The sequence below is a fragment of the Microtus pennsylvanicus genome, chromosome 7 (genome assembly GCF_037038515.1).
Source record: "Microtus pennsylvanicus isolate mMicPen1 chromosome 7, mMicPen1.hap1, whole genome shotgun sequence".
NCBI lineage: Eukaryota > Metazoa > Chordata > Mammalia > Rodentia > Cricetidae > Microtus > Microtus pennsylvanicus.
The window spans coordinates 30,820,386-30,837,480 of NC_134585.1; the positions used below are offsets into that span (position 1 = coordinate 30,820,386).

General features: G+C 38.1%; 1 protein-coding gene, 1 non-coding gene and 1 pseudogene across 5 annotated transcripts in view; 2 read left to right on the forward strand and 1 right to left on the reverse strand.

Annotated features, from left to right (window-relative positions):
* The window catches only part of Rnf149 (ring finger protein 149), a 30,259-nt gene extending 13,914 nt beyond the window's left edge, over positions 1 to 16,345 (forward strand). The window contains exons 4-8 of one of the 4 annotated variants that reach the window (XR_012911351.1): positions 3,125 to 3,207; positions 5,422 to 5,518; positions 8,304 to 8,496; positions 14,745 to 14,961; positions 16,262 to 16,345. Coding sequence is in view for 3 of the 4 variants with exons in the window: in XM_075980365.1 (XP_075836480.1) it covers positions 3,125 to 3,207; positions 5,422 to 5,518; positions 8,304 to 8,496; positions 14,745 to 14,824 (453 nt within the window). In the remaining variant the exon portion in view is untranslated. Of the gene's footprint in view, positions 1 to 3,124; positions 3,208 to 5,421; positions 5,519 to 8,303; positions 8,497 to 11,470 lie in introns of all 4 variants that reach the window. The other 3 variants (XM_075980366.1, XM_075980365.1, XM_075980367.1) reach the window with 3 other exon arrangements.
* On the reverse strand, positions 12,599 to 13,607 carry LOC142853530 (tumor susceptibility gene 101 protein pseudogene; annotated as a pseudogene).
* LOC142855200 (small nucleolar RNA SNORD89) lies at positions 15,033 to 15,147 on the forward strand. The gene has a single exon (XR_012911463.1). It is a non-coding gene; the product is annotated as a small nucleolar RNA SNORD89 (small nucleolar RNA).
* Positions 16,346 to 17,095: the final 750 nt, after the last annotated feature.

Sequence of the window (17,095 nt, forward strand, 5' to 3'; positions counted from 1 at the left end):
CTGCTCTTCCAAAGGTCCTGAGTTCAATTCCCAGCAACCACATGGTGGCTCACAACCATCTATAATGGGATCTGGTGCCCTCTTCTGGCCTGCAGACATGCATGCACACAGAATATTGTATACATAATAAATAAATATTTTTTTTAAAAAAAGGCTGACAGAAATACAATGAATGAAGAAGCCATTATAGCAGTCATTAGTCACATGGCTATTAAAATGTAAATGAATTACAGTCCTGGCTCAGTAGTAGAGCCCTTACTTAGTATGCATGAAGTTCTGGATTGACCCCAGTACCCCATCCCCCAAAAAAGGTTAAATGAATTAAATTTAATTTAAAAGATAGTTCCTACATTGTATGTACACAGTGACAACAGTGTGCCAATATTCCTGTCATTGAAAGTTATGGTAGGCCAAAGTAAATGACTGTAAAGATGATTTGCATTTAAAAATATGAACCTGTAATACTATAAATTCATCTGTTGGATCTGAGACTGTACATACTCTCAAAACCCCTCAATTACAGGGAAAACACTAAACATTTGTAGAGGACAGAAAGGGTTTTAAAAACTGTACTTTTAAAGGGGAACCATTTTTACATGCTCAGTCAGAGATGGAAAGTCACTGTTCCAGATGCACTGACTCCTCAAGCATGCAGCCCTTAGAAGGAAAATTTGTTAATGTCATAACATTTGGTCTCGTAGTGGGCCGTCCTCTGCAGCAACATGTCACCTTGTAGCTGTGAGCTGAATCAGTCGATACCGCTCATTTAGCTCATTAAGCTTTGAGACTCAATTTGTTTCATCTTACAGCCCTCCCTTCCCTTCATGGAAGGAAGAATATAAAATAAACTACTTCCTTCTCTCTCTCTGCCCTACTTACAGGACTTCCTTAAAAGACATTACATTATAAACCTGTGTGTTAAAACTTGAAATCTGTTATTAATGGCTTCTGTGGTATATTTAGGATTAAGATATGCTCGGGATTGTATGGATGGATCATTCCTTCCCCCAATAACTTTTACACTGTAGTATAGTGGAGTTTTAATAGTTGATGTAAAGTATTGATTCCTTACACTGCAAATCACCGGGAGAGTTTCCAGTTAGTGACTAGCCAGGCAGAGTATGTGTAGAGTTTTTCATGGGTATTAAATAGGAAATTCTTCTGCTGATTTATAAATTGGATGCTGATGGAGGCTGTGAGAATTGATTTCTAAAAATGTATTCTTTCCTGGGCGGTGGTGGCACATGACTTTAATCCCAGCACTCGAGAGAAACCCTTTCTCAAAAAAAAAAAAATTATTCTTCATTTCATTTTCAGGGAAGAAATCAATACTTTATACAAACTTAAAATTCTACTGGACCTGCTGCATGGGTTTTTCCCCCTCTCTTTAGCAAAAAATCTCATTGCTTACATGTGAGAAGACAGGTTCATATGTGTAACTTACTGATCCATCCCTTGAGAATACAAGTAAATTGATGCTATTCTCTTCCTATACCCAACATTTATTAAAGTATGATACCAGGAACCTGTTTTAAAATTGTCAAAATAATTTTTTAAAAGATCACTAAATGATCTGTGGTGTGTGCCTGGATTTGAAAGCATTTCTACATTCTATAAACTTACACAGGAAAATGAGTTTTGCAGTCTACATCTTATCCAGTTCTGTAGACAAGTGTTTTTAGTTTTTTTCTTTTCTTGTGATAATGTGGAAGCTTGTAAATTATTAAGGAATTATAAATAGTTTCTTGCATACCATGAAATAGAAGTGAAAGTATTTTGTTACTTTCATAGAATTTTACTAACATAGAATTTAAGGGTCTGGAAAGATGGCGCTAACAGCTTTGCAGAGGACCTGGCTTTAGTTTTCAGCACCCATGTCAGCTCATAACTACCTATAACTGCAGTTGAGGGAATCCAGTGCTTCTGGCCTCTGAGGCTTTGTGTATGTAAATTGTTTACATAAACTCAAAGACTACATATAAAAATAATAAGAAAATCTTTCATAAAATATTACAACATAAAATTTAAAATGCTATTAAAGTTAATTTTAAATCTTTGATAATGGTCTGTACATACTAAATAAGGTTTTTACTGCTTCTTGGTTAATTGCTACACCTGGCTAAGGGTATGGTTAAATAACAGCTCAAGGATAATGTGGCTGTGTTCTGTACTGTGAAGCTGCCAACATTGTGGCCTCAGAAGTACACACTGCTTGTGTTCCCGAATCCCTGTGTCAGTATCTTAGCTTGTCCTGGCTACAATGACACCTACTAACTCACAGAAAGTCTATGACCTATAGATTCTTAGTTGTAGGAATGTTGCCATCTCTGCTACCCTACAGCCAGCAATTTTTGTTTTTCTGTTTTTTTGTTTTTTATGCCTTTGTTCATTTGTTAGGCAAAAGTGGTGACTCATTCTAATCAGGAGGGGGTGGATGTTAACACTTAATGAAGTAAAATTTCAGATATGTAGCCATTTGTACTTTCTCCAAGTTGTAACTGTTCTTTAAGAGAGATACAGATTTCTTTTAAATAATTCCAGAAGACAAATAGCTTTTTTCTTTGAATATTCAAGTTTTATACTTGAAAATATTTTAACCGAAATAGCCAGCAAGATTGGAATGTAGTTAACTTTGTAGAGTGTTTTCTGGCGTTGATGAAGTCCTGTTTGATCTCCCGCCCCATATAAACTTTGCTTTGTGGTTCACTGCTATAATCTAAACTTTTGGAAGATGAAGGCAGGACTATCAAAAAATCAAGGTCATAATTGGCTATACAGTGAACCTGAGGCCAGCCTGAAAACAAGAAACCTTGTCTCAAAAAAAGAAAAAAGTATGTGGTTTGTATTTCTACAGTCTTTAATAGTCTATTTTTTCAAACACCATATACTATTTAAAATACTGCTACTGCCTGATTAGGCAATGAATTTTTTTTCCCCTTTTTATTCAGATTCTTTAAATAACTGCTTAATAGTGGTAAGAAGTAAATGTCAGGTGTGATTATCTGTGGTTTTGGATCAGATTGTTCCAGCATAGAGTAGAATCCATTGTTTCAGTTGGCTTTCTTTTTTTTCCTAATTTATTATATGTGTAATGTGTGTGTGTAACTCTTAACTCTCTTTGCAGGGAATTGATGTTGATGCCGAGAATTGTGCAGTGTGTATTGAAAACTTTAAAGTAAAGGATGTTATCAGAATCCTGCCATGCAAGTATGAATAAGTTTCTCCTACTAAAATCTAAAAATGACTTAACAAGTTTCAGTTTTCTGGCAAAAGAGTTCCAGGCTTTTTCTGATAGGAAGATCTTGTGGTTGTTTTATCTTATCTTTCATATTGTCTTCAAGACTTCTTAAAGTCTCTCTGCTTGAGAGACTTCTAGGTGACCACTATGATCCATTATATCTTTGTTTTAGACTGGCTTTTAGTTTTATCAGGGCTTGTGTAGACTCTATTATAAACCTAGTGAAGCAGAACTTCTACTGAAAGGAATCAAGAAGGATGAAGGACCTAGGGCCTTCAATGATCTAAAGGTAGGCAGTAGTTTGCTATTATTTATGCCCTGGGTGTGGGTTCCTTTTGAAGCTGTGTAAAAAACATTCCTCCCGGCCGGGTGGTGGTGGCGGCGCACACCTTTAATCCCAGCACTCAGGAGGCAGAGGCAGGCGGATCTCTGGGAGTTCGAGGCCAGCCTGGTCTACAAGAGCTAGTTCCGGGACGGGCACCAAAGCTACAGAGAAACCCTGTCTCAAAAAACAAAAACAAACAAACAAAAAAAAAATTCTTCCCTTTTCTCAGGTTTCAGTAGCACAGGTGGAGTTTTAACACTAGGAAGTAGCCATTTCATTTTTAATAATCTGCTACTTTTTTTTAAAAACAACTGCTGATTAGCAGAAGAGTTTGTTGTATGTATAAAAATTAGATTTTTTTTAAAAAGTTTGATAAATTTCAGTTATACTTTACATATTTTAGAATCAAGTTTCAAGTTAGTGTATTTGCTTTTTTTTTTTTTTTACAAAATATTTTACTCTTACTATGGGACGTTTTAGAAGATTGCCTTCTTGATACCTCTGTTGAGGAAATAAAAAAAAAATGAGTATCAAAATAATAAGGGTTCCCTGAGAAAAGTGTCTAAAATTTGTCAGCATTTACATAAGGTCAGCACAGTAGCCACTCAATGAATTGAGGCCAGTTTGTGTTGATCATGGTATGCAGAAAAGCACTGAAAGTAGAGTTAAACGTCACCCAGCAAAACTGGAAGTTTCTTGTTTTTTTGGAAACCTCTTCTGGGTCAGTCAGTATTGATTTGAGGTTAAATGATAAGCTGGACTAGACTGTTTCATAATTAAGAATTGCTGTTAATGGCTCTGCAGCTTTTTGCTTAAAGAAAGTCTTTAAATAGGGCAGTGGTAGTGCACACCTTTTATCCCAGTGTTCAGGAGGCAGAGGCAGGTGGGTCTCAGGGAGTTCGAGGCCAGCCTGGTCTACAAAGCAATTTCCCAGGACACCCAGGACTATACAGAGAAACCCTGTCTCCAAAATAAAAAGTAATAAAAATGAACAGTTACTGGGTATATACTTGTAGATACCATGAAAAGCTCATGGTGTAGGTGTAGAAATTAGGCGATACATAGCTTCTTGTGGTCCTGTGGTCCAGTCACAACTGGTGCTTGAGCCTAATCTGTCCTGCTTCAAAGCCTCTGCTTAACTTCATACATAACATGGGAGGGGCAGGAAACCAAGATAAACCAACAAGAAGGGAACATGTATGTGTCCTACTGGTAGCAACAGATGTTTATTAAAGAAGGGTTCATAAAAGTACGCAAGAGGAAATAGCTTCTTCCTGCCAGTCACAGGTATTGTCATGTATTTTCACTTGAGTCATTTATAGACTTAAAGAAGACATGACCAGTTTAGGATTAGTTTATTAGCGATAGCTTATTTATGAGCTTTACTAGCCTAAGTGGTTTATAAGTATTCTACTAAGGCACATTAAAAGTGGTTGGGCATTGTAGCACATAACACTAATTCTAGTATTTGGGAGGCAGAAGTATGAGGATTCTAAATTAAAGGCAATCTTGGACTACATAGCACATTCTAGGCTAACTTGAGTGTATAGCATGTTCATATCTCAAAAAAATATAATGCGCACAAAAGATATGCTTAGTATGTGGTAGAAGTTGGTCCATCCTTTTTTTTGTGGAATGAAGATAAGCTTTTATTTTTTAAAAAACATTTCACTATTAAATCCAAAATCTGTTTAAATGGAAAGTAGAAAAGAAAATAGATATGTGACTAGACTACAGTGTTGCTATACTGTTAATGGTTAACTGTTAATGGAGGAATGTGTTGGTAAAATGCATTATTTCCTTTATAAGAGATGGAAACATTTATTTTAAGGCATTAATACATACTTAATTTTTTTAGGCATATTTTTCATAGAATATGCATTGACCCATGGCTTTTGGATCACCGAACGTGTCCAATGTGTAAACTTGATGTCATCAAAGCCCTGGGATACTGGGTTTGTTACATTTTTGTTTATATTCAATCTCTGCCCCAGTTCTTTCTGAATATCTCACTTTTATCACTGACTAGAGGCAAGAGGAACAGACACAATGCTCCTTCTAGTATCCTTGCTGTTACCTAAGGAAGTTTTCTGTATTAAAAATGAATTTGTAGAGTAGTCCACGAAAGTCAGTGAACTGATTTATGACAGAAAAATTATGCTAGCATATTGCCCAGTTTTTACTACTTAGAGCAGTATAGTTCTGTATAGTGTCCTTTGTGTGTGTGTGTATGTGTGTGTGTGTTTGGCTTACGTAAACCTGAATCATAGAATGTATGAAACAGAAGAACATTGTACATTTTCTGGCTTCAGAGACACATTTTACACATACTACACTCTACAGTTTTTGACATCTGTGTTCACTGTTGCTGGGTTTCACAGTTCATTAATACAGGTTAAATTTGCCCTGTATTTTGCCTATTATTTGTGATAGTTTGATGGGCAAGGACCTTTCTTAGGGGATGTAAGAGTAAAATGAAAGAGACTGTCTAGCCACATTTCATCTTCACAGCCTCTATATGAAGCATTCTTATTGTCCATACTCTATTAATTTAAAACTTATAGCTAATTGTTAAGGAATTGGCTTTTAACATAAGTTATTTTTTCCCTACATAGAGAAGATATGGGAAGAGGTCTTCTTTAAATTTTTTTGTTTTGTTGTAGTTGTTTGTTTTTTAGATACCTACCCATATGATCTATTATTACTCAAAATACTATTGATTAAATAATAAAGTATTTTAGATAAAAATTTGAAGTGACTGGGAATGTAGTTTATATATCTTGCATTGAAGCCTCAGAGTCAGTTCCCCACAGCACATAAACTGGATGTACATTTTATGAAACTTTAAGCCATAATAGCCATGTAAGCTTCTATAATGGTGTCACTAATGAACTGCCCATGGAACAAAACTGTCTTCATAGGCTACAGGTGTGACATCATCCTCTAACTTCTGTGTCCTCTTGCTGCTGACATGCCTTGTAGAGTGTTTCACATGGTGGTTCATAATTCTCTTGCAATAGCCCTTCAGGGAGGAAAGGTTGGCACCTAAGAACTACTGTACCACAACCCCATCCTGCTTTGTCCTGAAATCTTTCTTACAGAATACCTAAACTTCTTTCAGTCCCTTTAGCCTGGGATAGCATACCTCCCTAATGTGCTTGGTTCTTGCCCTCTACTATAGAAACCACAGTTCAGCAAGAAGCTGAATGGTTCAGAATATTAAATGAAAAAATATAGAATTTAGTGAAATGTTTTCTTGAAAAAAGTCTTGAACTCCCTTTCTTAGGTCCACTCCTAAGCTTGTGCTAAGATAGAATATAGAGAACCAGAGTATATATATATATATGACTTACTTTGTAAAGGACAGAAAGTTATTATAACTTCAAAGCTAAGAATTTATGTGTCCTTCAATGTTTCAATTTTAAGAGGTCCCTGTTCCCTTATAAGCACTCAAGAGTTACCAGTAACCCTTTACGCAGACTTTAAAGGCAGTCCTTTGGTTTGCAGCTGTGTCCACTGCATTCATTGCGAAGACACTGATCAGAGGGATACTATCCAAGATGTTACACTGAGCTTGGCTCAGAGATAAGCAAGGTATAGCTCCTTTGCTAGATAAGGACTCTTGGGGATTTCTCTTTTAGGCCAAATGGAACTAGTACATATCCAGAGATACAGCATAACGAGGGAATATAGTAAATGCCATCTGGATCAGAAAAGAAAGACCTTGTACTGCCTTTTAGACATGGAAAGATGGAGAGAGTATATTTTAGTGGAACTGATGAGGGCTTTGACTCAGTGTGTAATAGGTAGGTGGTGTGTGCACAAGGATATGAACTGTCAGGTTAAAGGTTAGCATGTGGTTGGGTTTGGCAGGTGTTTAGAGAAACAGGTTGGGATGGGGCTGAACAGGAGTTGGCATTGTGACATTACGACAGGAATGTGTTAGGAGTTGGTGCCAGGGAAGAACGGTTTTGAGTGTCTAGGATGTCTAGTTATCAGTGAGGGAGGAAGGGGTGATTTTAAAATGCTCATAGAGCAGACAAAGGGCATCTTGAGAACCCAAGGAAGTTGAGTGCCTGTGCCTGTGACTCCCATGCTTACAGCTACCATCCATTAGTCATTTTCCTGCAGTTTCATCTGCCTGCATGCAGCTTTAGTTCTTTGATTAACCAAAAAGAATGTCTAGAACACCCACCCGCTGATGTTGAGGCTTTATGTAGTAGTGCTAAAGGAGTCTCTGACCTTCCTTTCATTATCTTCCCTCAAAGCATCAAGTAGAAGAGGGAGGGCACTATATATAAGGAAGAAGACAAACAAAAATCTAAAGCCTTTAGCTGTTTAGAGCCTGGTTATCTCTGATACTCCAGTGCTGTGCTGCAAAATTGTCTGGGGCTGTCGTTAGGGCACCTGGCTGCCTCATGAGGGAGCATCAGTGAGGCTGCACAAGTTCACAGACTCTACAGGAAGACAGTTGGAAAGAGCCACTTGGTGACTAAATAGTTTAAAAGGTCAGATACAACTTTCATGAGACTGGAAAACTGTGTTTAGACTAAACCAAACCAAACTTTTTAGGTCTTGAGAATTAACCCCTTTTTATCATGGCATTGGATAGAAGAGGTGGTGTGCTTCCCACCGGATTACCTGTAGAAAGTCAGATGTTTTGTGTTAACTTACTAGGAACTGACCCCACACTGTGCTCATGTCACTGAGAAAACCATTGCCCTTTGCCTGCCTTTCAAGGGGGACCCTGAGGATACACAGGAACCCATTCCAGAAGCTGCCCCAGGAAGTGTTTCTGTTGGGAATCTCAGTGTGACATCCCAAGATGAGGACAGGAGTGGAGAAAGCAACCTTCCGTCATCTTCCTCGAGTGACTCTGTGCCACACCGCCCCAGTTTTAAAGAAGATGCAGGGGAAGACACAGCGTTACTAGGTATGTGGCTGCAGCTGTGATGGTGTTATCAGTGATGAAGTGAAATGGGAAGAAAAAATATGAAAGCATACAGTCTCACACTTAGAGATACCGTTTTAACCTTTTGATAAATACTTTCTCAAGAACATATATTTCTCAAGAATGGGGAACATGTAAAATATTCAGAAAACTGTTCTTTTCTATGTCATTGGTAGGTAAGTTTTTATGACCATGTTGTATTTAAGTTTTTAAATATTCTTCTGAGTTGCTCAATTTATCTCTTTTATTTTGTGTTTTCTTTGGTTTTCTGTAGTCTCATTGTATTGTGTAGTATGGCATAGCTCACAGTCTTGCCTCTGCTTCTCAACACAACTAATGTTTTCATACTAATTCTTAGTTCAAGCTTTGTCTTAGTTACTTTAATAATGCCCTGACAGAACATCATGACCAAGGCAACTTGAAAGAAAACCCTTACTGGGGCTCACTCTTCCTGAAGGTTAGAATCCATGACCATCACAGTAGGGAGCATGACAGCAGGCAGGCTTGAGAGCTCACATCTCATCCACAGTTCAAGGCAGAGAGAGGAAAAGAACTGGATTTTGAAACGTCAAAGCCCCACCCCCAGAGACACACCTCTAATAAGACTGTACCACTGATGTTGCCCAGGCAGACAGCTCTACCAGCTGGGTACCAGGTGTTTAAATATATGAGCCTATGCACATTCTTGTTCAAACCACCATAGACTCTCTAGAAAATAAGCTTTTTTGTATTGCAGTGATGTGATTGCACCTGTGATTTTGGGCTTGTCTAATAAGGGCTATATGAGCTATATGTTCTTAGCTCCTTCTTAGAACTTTTTTAAATTTAATATTGAAAGTATAAGACCTTTGTCGTGTATTTTGTATCTTTTCCCTCCGTTTCTTTATTTCTTCTAAGTGCTAAGGATGGAAAACTCTGACATTCAGCCATCTTCCAGTGCCTAATTTCTGTATCCTTCAGTTTCTTTATAATTTTTCTATCTTCTCGGGTCTCCTTAGACCTTTTAGGGAATGCTAAATAGGAAACTTTTCTTTTTCTTGGTGTTGGTTATAGAATTACTGACCTGTGTTTTGCTAATATTTGTGGGTTTTTTTTTCCCCTTTATTTCAAATTCTTTTTTCAAACAGCCTAGTCTTATGTAGACCACCCTATCCTCAAAATCCTTAGGTAGCTGAGGGTGACTTTGAACTTCTGATTATCTGACCTCACCTCCCAAGTGCTGAGATTATAGGCATGAATTACCACCAGGGTTTTGCGCAGTGCTTGGGATCAAACCCGGGGTTGTATGCATGCTAAGCCAGCACTCTACCAACTGAGCTCTGTCTCCATTTCTACCCCCTTTTAATTAATTTATTCATTTATTTGTTGGGGTACCATCATGCAAGTGGTAGTCGGTTTTATCCTTCTGCCATGGGTCCCAGGGATCAAACTCTGATTGCCAGGCTTGGCAACAAGTACCTTTACCCTCTGAGCCATCTTACCCTCTTCTGCATTCTTTAAAGACTAATTGTGAAATTATGTTGAGCCTGGTTTGATATCTTTAATCCCAGCACTTGAGAGGCAGAGGCATGTGGATCTTTGTGAGTGTGAGGCCAGCTTGGTTTATATAGGGAGTTTCAGGCCAGCTAGAGCTGCATTGTGAGACCCCCCCACACACCGCAAACAAAAGAGGGGGCTCTTATAGAGATGGCTCCATGGTTAAGAGCACTAGCTGCTCTTCAGACTCTGAGATCCATTATCAGCACTCACATGATGACTCAAAACCATCTGTAACTCCAGTTCCTGGAAATTCTGTACCCTCTTTGGCTGCTACAGGCACCAGACATGCATGTTGTACATGCGTGCGTACATACATACATACAGGCAAAATACTCATGCATATAAAATAAAATTTTTATATTGTCTGTTAAAAGAAAATCCCACCAATATTTTAGTAGAATTGAATTAATCTATAGATTATTTTCATTGAGAATAATTGATGCTTCTAATTTTGAATTTGGCCATCCTAAAAGATTTTCAAAACAGTAGGATTCAAATTGAATCAGTGTGTCTTTTAATGTGTTTAGGAAAACTTATAGAAATATTAGAACTTCAGTTTGTATTGTATACATATATGTATGTATTGGGAGGTGGACTGCACATGTGTATGTGGGTGTAAGTGCAGTTGTGCACACATGTGTAGGCCAGAGGTCACCATCAAGGCATTATCTACCTTATTTTTTGAGGTAAAGTCTCCCACTGACCTGGGACCCTCATAAGCTATGCTGACTGGGGAGCCACAGCATCCATCATCCCTGTCCACTTTTTCTAGCCCTGGGATTACAAGCATACATTACCATGCCCATCTTTTTTATGAGTGTTCTGGGGGTTGGGCTGAGGTAGTAAGCACTTATGAGCTGAACCGTCTTCCAAACTCCTATAAATTTTAAATTTAAACCAATACTAGAGGAAAAAGGAAAAGGAATACATCAGAGTAGAAGCACTAGGGAATGGATTTCACAGGATCATAAAGCTGGGCCTTGATCTCACCATATCTTTGGCTAACACTGAACTGACATTACAGGGCAGTATATTCAGTATAGTAAGGAATTTTGCTTTTAGAAATCCTGTTGAGACAAAGTTCACACTATGATTTGGGCCACTGAGTTCAGAATCCAGAAAAAACAATATTTTTTTTTTCTCAAGAGTATGTCCCCACTTGTGAGATGTGTAAACACAGAGGTCCTTCAAAGGCAGTCACTGGGTGAATATTGGCTCTGGTAACACTGGAAAGAAAGCCTGTCTGTCACACTGAAGGAAGGGGTATTTCTGTATTTCTCTTACTGGCATTTTTTGACATGGTTGTCATTTTTACATGTAAGTTTTATTTAAATGTTTCTATGATTTGTTTCTCCGATGTGTAACTGAGGTTGGACAGACCTACTGACCTAGGGTGGCTTCTGATGCTTTGTTGTAGGAGCCGGCAGGAATGACCCTCAACATGGAGGATCCATCTGCTAGCACACATCCTCACTGACAGCCTCACCGACAGAGCCTTGGCTTGAACTACAGGACATTTAATTTTTTACTCTAGGGCATAGTTTGTATACTTGAAAACAGTGGATATTATTTTACTTTACCTTTCAGATTCAGATTTGATATACAAAGGGCTGAGATTTTATTCCTAAAAGGACTTTTAATTAGCCTTGATCTATTTATCTACTAAAGTATGATGTATATTATAAATTTTGTTGTGTCAGACTGTCACAGATTGGGGGGTGGTGGTTCTGAGTACTAGACTAGCTTCTGTGGTACTGTAAACCAAGATTCTGTTTCTCGGGCTTCAAAGCTCACTAAGTTAAAGTAGAATTGTGTAATATAATTCAGTAATTGATCAAATGACTTTTCCCTGAAACAGAGACTCTTTAGAACTTGTAAAATGAGAAATCTTGCCGTAGGCAGGGTGTACAGCTGTAAACCCAGCACTCAGGAGGCTGAGGCAAGAGGATTTTGAGTTCAAGCCAAAAAGAAGAAACTGAGGGAAAAGAGAAATCAACTGTCTTGCACTATATTGTCCATAGAGACTTCAAGCATACCTTTTTATTGTTTGGAATTGTGAAAAAAAACACTAGTTGATTTTATGGTTTGCATTTTTACCTTTATTGCCTAATTTTTTTTGACACTTGGAAGGAGGACATTTATCCATGTTTTTTCTACCAAAAAAAATTGGCAGGAATGCCATATTGCACATTAAAAGTATTAAAATATTGATTCATTGAGAAATTCAAGTAGGCATACTGTGATGTTTTTAAATTAAGTATATTTCGGTGGATCTAATCTTTAAAATTAAAAAGATTTAAATTAAAATTTTGATTTTTGTTGTTAGACTAACATTTTTCTAATGAGATTTTAACATAGCTCAGTTTCTCTATGACCTTTTATCTGTCTTTGCTTGGTGTTCCTACAGGTAAAGCCTATTAAGGTCATTGCCTAAGTTCTAGAGTGGTCAAATACACTTTTTAAGAGTGAGGAGTCCTTTGTTGATCCTGAACTTGTGTTGCATGTCTACTTTGTAGACAAAAATAAATGCTTATTGACAAAAATATTTTATGTAACAGATTTTATTTAGCATAGTTCCAACATTCAGCACAAATAGTTTACAAAGGATAAAAAGTCTATTAATAAAAGCCAGTCTTTGCGCAAAGGACAGAGAAAAAAAGATTCTTGATTCAAAATATTTTACACTTCAGTGATAAACTGAGAGTGCTTTTATAAAGTTCATTTGTGTGTATGGGTACTTTCCCTGTATGTATGTCTGTGTACCATCTGCATGCCTAGTTCCAAAAGAGGCCAGAAGAGGACATCAGATCTGATGAACTGGAGTTACAGAAGGTTGTGAGCCACCTTGTAGGTACTGGATATTGAACCTGGGTTCTCCAACCACTGAACCATCTCTCCAGTCCAAGGAAAGAATGCTTTAAGAAGTGTTTCTGGCTGGCACCACAAGTCACTGGAGGTCACTGATCCACAGTCTTTCTTGATTTTTGCATTAATGCCTTCAGCTGAAACTACTTACAGGACAGGAGACAAACAGGAGTCAGAAACACTTCCAGATCTATTACTGTCCTCTCGAGGCTTCTGTTAGGGAAAAGATAAGTATCCTCACGGCATCTCTTCTGCATACAGGTTTAGGAATAACTTCATCAGTATCATTTTCAGATCAATTTTCCATTTTCTCCAGCGCAAAACTTAATTATCTTTTTTCACAAGTTCTGCTTTGATCAGCTTCAGCTACTTTTTATCTAAATGGGTGACCATTTCGTCTAGTTTCCAGTGATCTGTTATGGTCTTTCTTTGTTTCAAGGCATTGAATCCTCCCTAGGTTTGATGCATTTCCTCCATCTGCCATCTCTGTTTGTCACTGACTGCTGAGAGATGCTCCGATAGTGTCCTTACTGATTGTGTCATCTCTGACCACAGGAGTCTGAAAAGTGGGAACTTGTGGCAGAGTATGGACCACCTGGTGGGTAAGGACAGCTGGCAGAACCACTGGGATTAGGGAGAGAGGTATCCAAATGAGTATATAAATTCCCTTGGCACGCCTGGCATATAGGTCATTGATGGTCCTGTTTTTAGGTACAGTGGAAAGGATGTAGAAATGATAGGATGGAGAACACTGCAGAGGTTCTCTAAACATTACAGTCATAACCTGAATAAGCTCCAGAAGGCTGGAAGGTAGATCTTCCCGTTTTGAACCACATGCTTTCAGTAGTCACTGAACTAGTGGGCTTAACAAAATGGGATGGTATGTGTCCAACAGCCATAGGTATATTGGACTATTATACACACTGCTTCCATAATATATAGGAATTGTTCCAGCCTGGAATTGCTATCATTTTAAAAATGAGTCCAGTCAGTACAATTTTGAGATTTTTGTATGTAGTAATAACTGACAGTTTCACATACAAGTGTCTGTTTATGCATGGATACCATGTCCTACAGCTGGCCCTAGGGCAGCACCATGGCACCATACACCTCCATCTTCACAGGCATCAGCATCAAGGGCTGCCCCAGGTCTCCAGAGAATTGCAGAGGCTATGCCAAGGCAGCACCAAGTAAATACAATTTTTTTTTAATATTTATTAAGTATACAATATTCTGTCTGCATATATGCCTGCAGGCCAGAAGAGGGCACCAGATCTCATTACAGATGGTTGTGAGCCACCATGTGGTTGTTGGGAATTGAATAGGAAGAACAGGCAACGCTCTTAACCGCTGAGCCATCTCGCCAGCCCCAAGTAAATACAATTTTAAAGGCTAAATTTATCCTTAGAACTGTATCTAAGACATGAAAGTGTCTTACTAAGCTATTTTTCTACAGTTGGATTCTAGCTACTCATAGTAAAATGTGTATTTTACTGAAAGAATGTAGGACCAGATGAACATGTTGAGCTGTTGAAGTAGAAAATCTGTCTTATGTGAAGAGACTCAGTTGGGTTTACAAATTCTTACTGAACCACTGTGGTCAGTGCAAATAGGAATTCTTTACCAAGTAGATTAGTGCTGTCTTTTAAGACATACCAGGGAAAATGTCATCATTCCAACAGTAAATGAAGCTGGCTTTTACAAAGGATATTGTGATAGGGCGAGGTAAATTGTTTTTAATTATTTACGATTACTGAAGAATTTTTAAGGCAGGGTCTCACTGTTTAATGCAATTTGAATTTGAATTCACCATCCTTCTGCCTCAGCCTTCCCAGTGGTGAGATTACAAGCATGTGGACCACTTCTGACTCTGAATAGTGTTTTGAAGATTGGAGGCAGTGGTTGAAAGAGGCAGTGTCCATGACACAGACGGTGGTTTGCTGTGGTTCCTGCTCTCCTGGCTTTTCACTCTGCAGTATTGATTGATATTTTGGCTCTCTCAGCAGAAAACCTTATTTGTGAGCACATGGTCTCACTTGGCAGGTAATTGTTTCTTACATGCTGAATTGATTGGGGTCTTAAACCTTTCTTCCCAGATGATTCTTCCTATGGCTGCTGAGGAATGATGACAATAAAAGGCCGAATTGCAGTGTCTCCATCAACAGTTTGCTCTCTATGTGGGCACACGATGACAAAACCTCCCGAAGCGAATCACTGTCTGACCTCAGTAATGCCAGGGTGGAAGCTTCCTGCCTATGGTCAACTTTCCAGGAGGAGCTAGGAAAAGCCTTCCCACGCTAAGAAAAATAATCAGTGTCTCAGACTAACTACCCTGATCAAGCAGAATCAGTGTTCCTTTAGATACACTTACCAAATCAAGGACTGCTAGAATTGTAAAAGTAATAGTAGTCCTTCCAGAGTAAGGTAGCTAAATTGGGCAGCAGTTTCCTTGAGGCAAGTTGATATTATTTGCTCAAGGAAGGATGAGGTTTAATCAGTGTGTATCTATTATTAGCTGGAACTTGAGGACACTGTTTGAGACAAAAGCAGTTCTTAAGGTCAGGAAAACATTGCTTTGCCATTTCCTAAGCACTAGGTGTTGGCCTGAAGCAGAGATAGCTTTGTGGTATAATGTGATGTGTTTTTCTGGCACAGTACTACATTAGAAAAGCTACCTATGTCTTTTTTTTTCCAGCTCAATCTTGCTTTTAAAGCCTTAGAAACATCAGCATTTTATTTTCAGAAATAGTATCTGAATCACTCATTATAGTGGTATCTGCCACACACTTTGCTGAGACTTCTTTCTCAGCAAAGTCTAGAAAATCATGAGTTGAAGTATCTGTGCCCATTCACTGAAAATATAAGGTCAGTCAGTCTCTATGACAAATGGCAGGTTACGTGCTGGGCTGATGACAAGTCTGAGAAAAACAGTATTTTCTGTGGGCCCATTGTAGTAGCCGACTCTCAGGTTTGTGTGTCAGTTCTTTTGTAAGTCTTGGATGTTCCTAATGTAGACAGTTTTCTTAATTGCTAATTTCTCAGATAAAATACCCCTGTTAACAAGACCTATTCAAAATATTGTAGACTGCCCGGTAGATCATAGATTTCTGAGATACACAATTACTATGGAAATGTTACCTAAAATATATGATGTGTGCTACTTAAAATTAGGTATAAATGAGAATGTGTCCTATAAACTTAGTGATCTCGTTTCTGTAAAATTGATAAAATTGGTAATAAATGCTGTTGAATAATTTAAGTGGTTGTATTTTGGGATTCCAAAATGTGTTTTTAAAAAACTTCTATTAAAATGTTACTGATTAGTGTTCTTTTTTTTGGACAGGTGATTTGAAGATTTAAGTTGAACTAAAAAAATGTCATGAAGTTTAACCTATGTTAAATTAAACTCATTTAATTACACTTAAAAGTTGATTGTGGTTATTCAGTCTCACTTAAGATTCTAACTCTACTTCCTTTTTTGGAGATGATAGGTAAGTTGTGGCCTAGGTTGGCTTTAATTTTCCATGTTTACACAATCCTGTCAGTAGTCCCAGATAGCTGGGACGACAGGGCTGAACCAGGGTGTGTACCTAGTGTAAACATGCTGAACCTAGAGTAACCTAGTGGTGCTACCAACTTTATGTACATCTAATGTCCACCAACCACAGCTGTTCTTTATAGTCTATTTTCCTAGTGAGAACTCCTCATTGTAGGGTCTGTATTTGAGAATTTCATTTGGGATTCCAAAATCAATATGGACACTTGATTTCTCCTTTGTGTGCCACAACACAGCTTGTCTTCTGATGTGCAGAAATTTTTGAGTTGCTTTTGTCTTTTGCTGCAGCTCTCACTGCAAGGGTCCCTTCCAAGGTCGTACCTTAGCAGGGTGGGGGTCATTGCATTTGTCTTGGAAGTTACATTAAAATAAATGTGGTGAATTATCTTTTCCTGGTGTCAGCTTAATAAGACTGACAGCTTTTAGGCATGTATTCATGGGTCCCAGTTCTGTCCTTGTTGGCTACAGGTTAAATGTTATTTTCCTAAACTCATGCAACCATCCTTTTGACATGTTGACAGGACACTTGTTCACACTCAAGAACCACATAATCAAGCTTTAAAAATGCACACACCATCCTTGAAATGCTATTTTAAGTTTTCAGTTTTGCATTGGGCTACA